Source organism: Myotis lucifugus, unplaced genomic scaffold (genome assembly GCF_000147115.1).
Source record: "Myotis lucifugus unplaced genomic scaffold, Myoluc2.0 scaffold_27, whole genome shotgun sequence".
NCBI classification, from domain to species: Eukaryota; Metazoa; Chordata; class Mammalia; order Chiroptera; family Vespertilionidae; genus Myotis; species Myotis lucifugus.
Genome location: NW_005871075.1, coordinates 8,374,107 through 8,376,383, shown reverse-complemented (window position 1 = coordinate 8,376,383; position 2,277 = coordinate 8,374,107). Strand labels below are relative to the sequence as shown.

The following is a 2,277-nucleotide window of genomic DNA, read 5'->3' as shown; positions in this document are numbered from 1 at the left end:
CCGACGGCCGCCCCTCAGGCTCTCCCCTCTCCGCCGGGGACAGCACCGATGCGGATCCTCCTCACTGTCCCCAGTCCAGAGGCAGTTATTAAAAACACTCTTGATGCAAACAGTGAGTGGCTACAGGACACGAATGGGGGTGGGCGTGGTGTCCGCCACAGGACGCGGAACCCAGAGAAATGGTGTGTCGAGGCAAGACGCCTCCTTGGTGGCTACGAGTATCACGGAGCTCAAAACCCACAAGTGAGCTGTTTTTTTGTTTTTAAATTCCTGGAGTCTATTGGAACTAGTTGATCCTAACGTGATTTCATAGTTTTAATTAAATATCCAACCCGATGTAAACCATGTTTGTTTGCATACATCTTGGAGCAGTGTGTGCGCCTTAAAGTTATTCACACGGATATAGGATGAAGATGACAAAGACCTGCAGGGAAAGAGAAACTGCGTGACTCTATATGAAGACAACGACCATCACATTCCACAGCACGTCATCGGGAGACTGGTGAATCGTCAAGCATTATTGAAAACGAGAGAGGAGAGGACGGAACACAAGCGCCACGAGAGAACAATCGGAACAACGGAACCAAACCCAGTTTCCCTACCGATCATGGAAAAGCGTTACCTCTGTTTCTAACACGGTTCACTCATTGCTATTTTAAGCCCCAGTAGCAGGATCGGATGTCTGCTGCCTCTGGACACATGAGTTATGATCTGATCTCAAGTTCCAAGGGAAATGCGCAAAGTTTTCTTCCCCCGCCCCCACCCCCCACCCCAGTTGAATAAACAGGACTACGTATATTATCTCGTGTGTTAGAATAGCGTTGTCTTCACATAAGACTCAAATAAGGGTATTAGTCATTCATTTCCTTGAACACAGACACCCTCATGCGTGCTGACAGGTTTATAAGGATGCGGTGGCCGCCGTGGTTCTGGGAGCTGTTAGATGACGGGCTTTGATTTCTTGCAGTCCTGAGCGATGGGGCCGGGGTGTGTCTGCTTACTGTCCGCCTTCTCTCCCAGATGCGGGCCTTGTCTGGAAGATTAATACATGAACAAGAGCTGAAGGGGCAGGGTTGCACAACTTCAGACATGTTTATTAGCAGATGGCACACGGGATGCAGAGGTCACCACCAAAGTGACATTTTAAAGTGAAACAACAATATTTATGTTCAGATAGTCTCCTGATGAGATCATGTGGAAACGGTTTTGATTAAATTAGCTTATAAATGGTTGCCAATCTATAGACAACTTAAAATGCCACGTCTGTGTACCAAATGTTTTCTTCTCACGCTCTCACCTTCTAAATATGAATGAGCAAAAGCTGTTTGGGGGGGGGGGGTTTGCTTTCTTAACAGTAGGATCAGCGTATCTGGTTTTTATGTCCCGGGTTATCTGTTTTTTGTTTTTCATCCTAGAAACGTTATCTCCTGTGTGTGTTCTGAAACCTCACCTGCTGCTGTTACTACTGCTCTCGAAGGGTTTGGGTTCCGCTATGTAAATATAATTGCATTCAATTTCTTTACTATAAATTGGGTCTCTGGAGAGACCTAAAATCCCGTCTCAGATAAGAGCTTAAGTTCAATAGCATGAAAAAGCTCTGAGCTGGATTTCAGACATACTTGCTATCACTGCATTTCTGCCTTGAATGCCCTGGGGAGCCACGCTTTTGTGGCAACGTGTGCTTGTGTTTCGGACAGCAGTGCGAAAGACAAATGCTGCCAGGGCGAGGGTCGCCTCTCAACTTCTTTTCCTTTTCTCTCTCTTGTGCCCACAACTTGGCAGGAATGTGAGTCAAACATTTTATCTCAGAAAATGGTTCAGCCAGAAAATGCTCAACAGTGTGAAGTGAACACAATTTTTTGGTTCGTTTTTGCCAGTCTCTACGGTCAACAAAACACATGAATATTTCCAACAAAGGCACTAAAATGCAGAAATAATAACCTATTAGCAGATTAAAACTTTCGCAGTCAGACTGTAGGAAGTGAATGTCACCACATGTGCGGGTTCTCGTTTATTTACATTGAACCGTGTTGTGAATAATTTTGTGAGATACAGATATTAGTGTCTTGAGTTTTTTGCCTTATCATGATCTGTGTTTTATTTTCTTGTACAGTGACAAAATTATAAATGTTAGAATACGACAGAAGGTTTACTCACTTTTCAAGAGAGCTTTTGTCAATATTCATTGTCCCTTCCATTGGATCCAGTCCTTGCTCAGAAAATTGTTTCAAGGCACTTAAAGCTGCCTAAAAATGAAAACAAACACACAAACTAACA

At 44.2% G+C, this 2,277-nt stretch overlaps 1 protein-coding gene across 4 annotated transcripts in view; it reads right to left on the bottom strand.

Moving 5' to 3' along the window:
- Positions 1-6: 6 nt before the first annotated feature.
- The window catches only part of STAU2 (staufen double-stranded RNA binding protein 2), a 226,565-nt gene continuing 224,294 nt past the window's right edge, over positions 7-2,277 (bottom strand). For all 4 annotated transcript variants that reach the window (XM_006086356.3, XM_006086355.3, XM_006086354.3 and 1 more), the window contains 2 exons: positions 2,158-2,246; positions 7-1,033 (listed from right to left, as the gene is read on the bottom strand). In XM_006086356.3, coding sequence (XP_006086418.1) covers positions 940-1,033; positions 2,158-2,246 — 183 coding nt within the window. In that variant the 3' untranslated portion in view covers positions 7-939. The remainder of the gene's footprint in view (positions 1,034-2,157; positions 2,247-2,277) is intronic.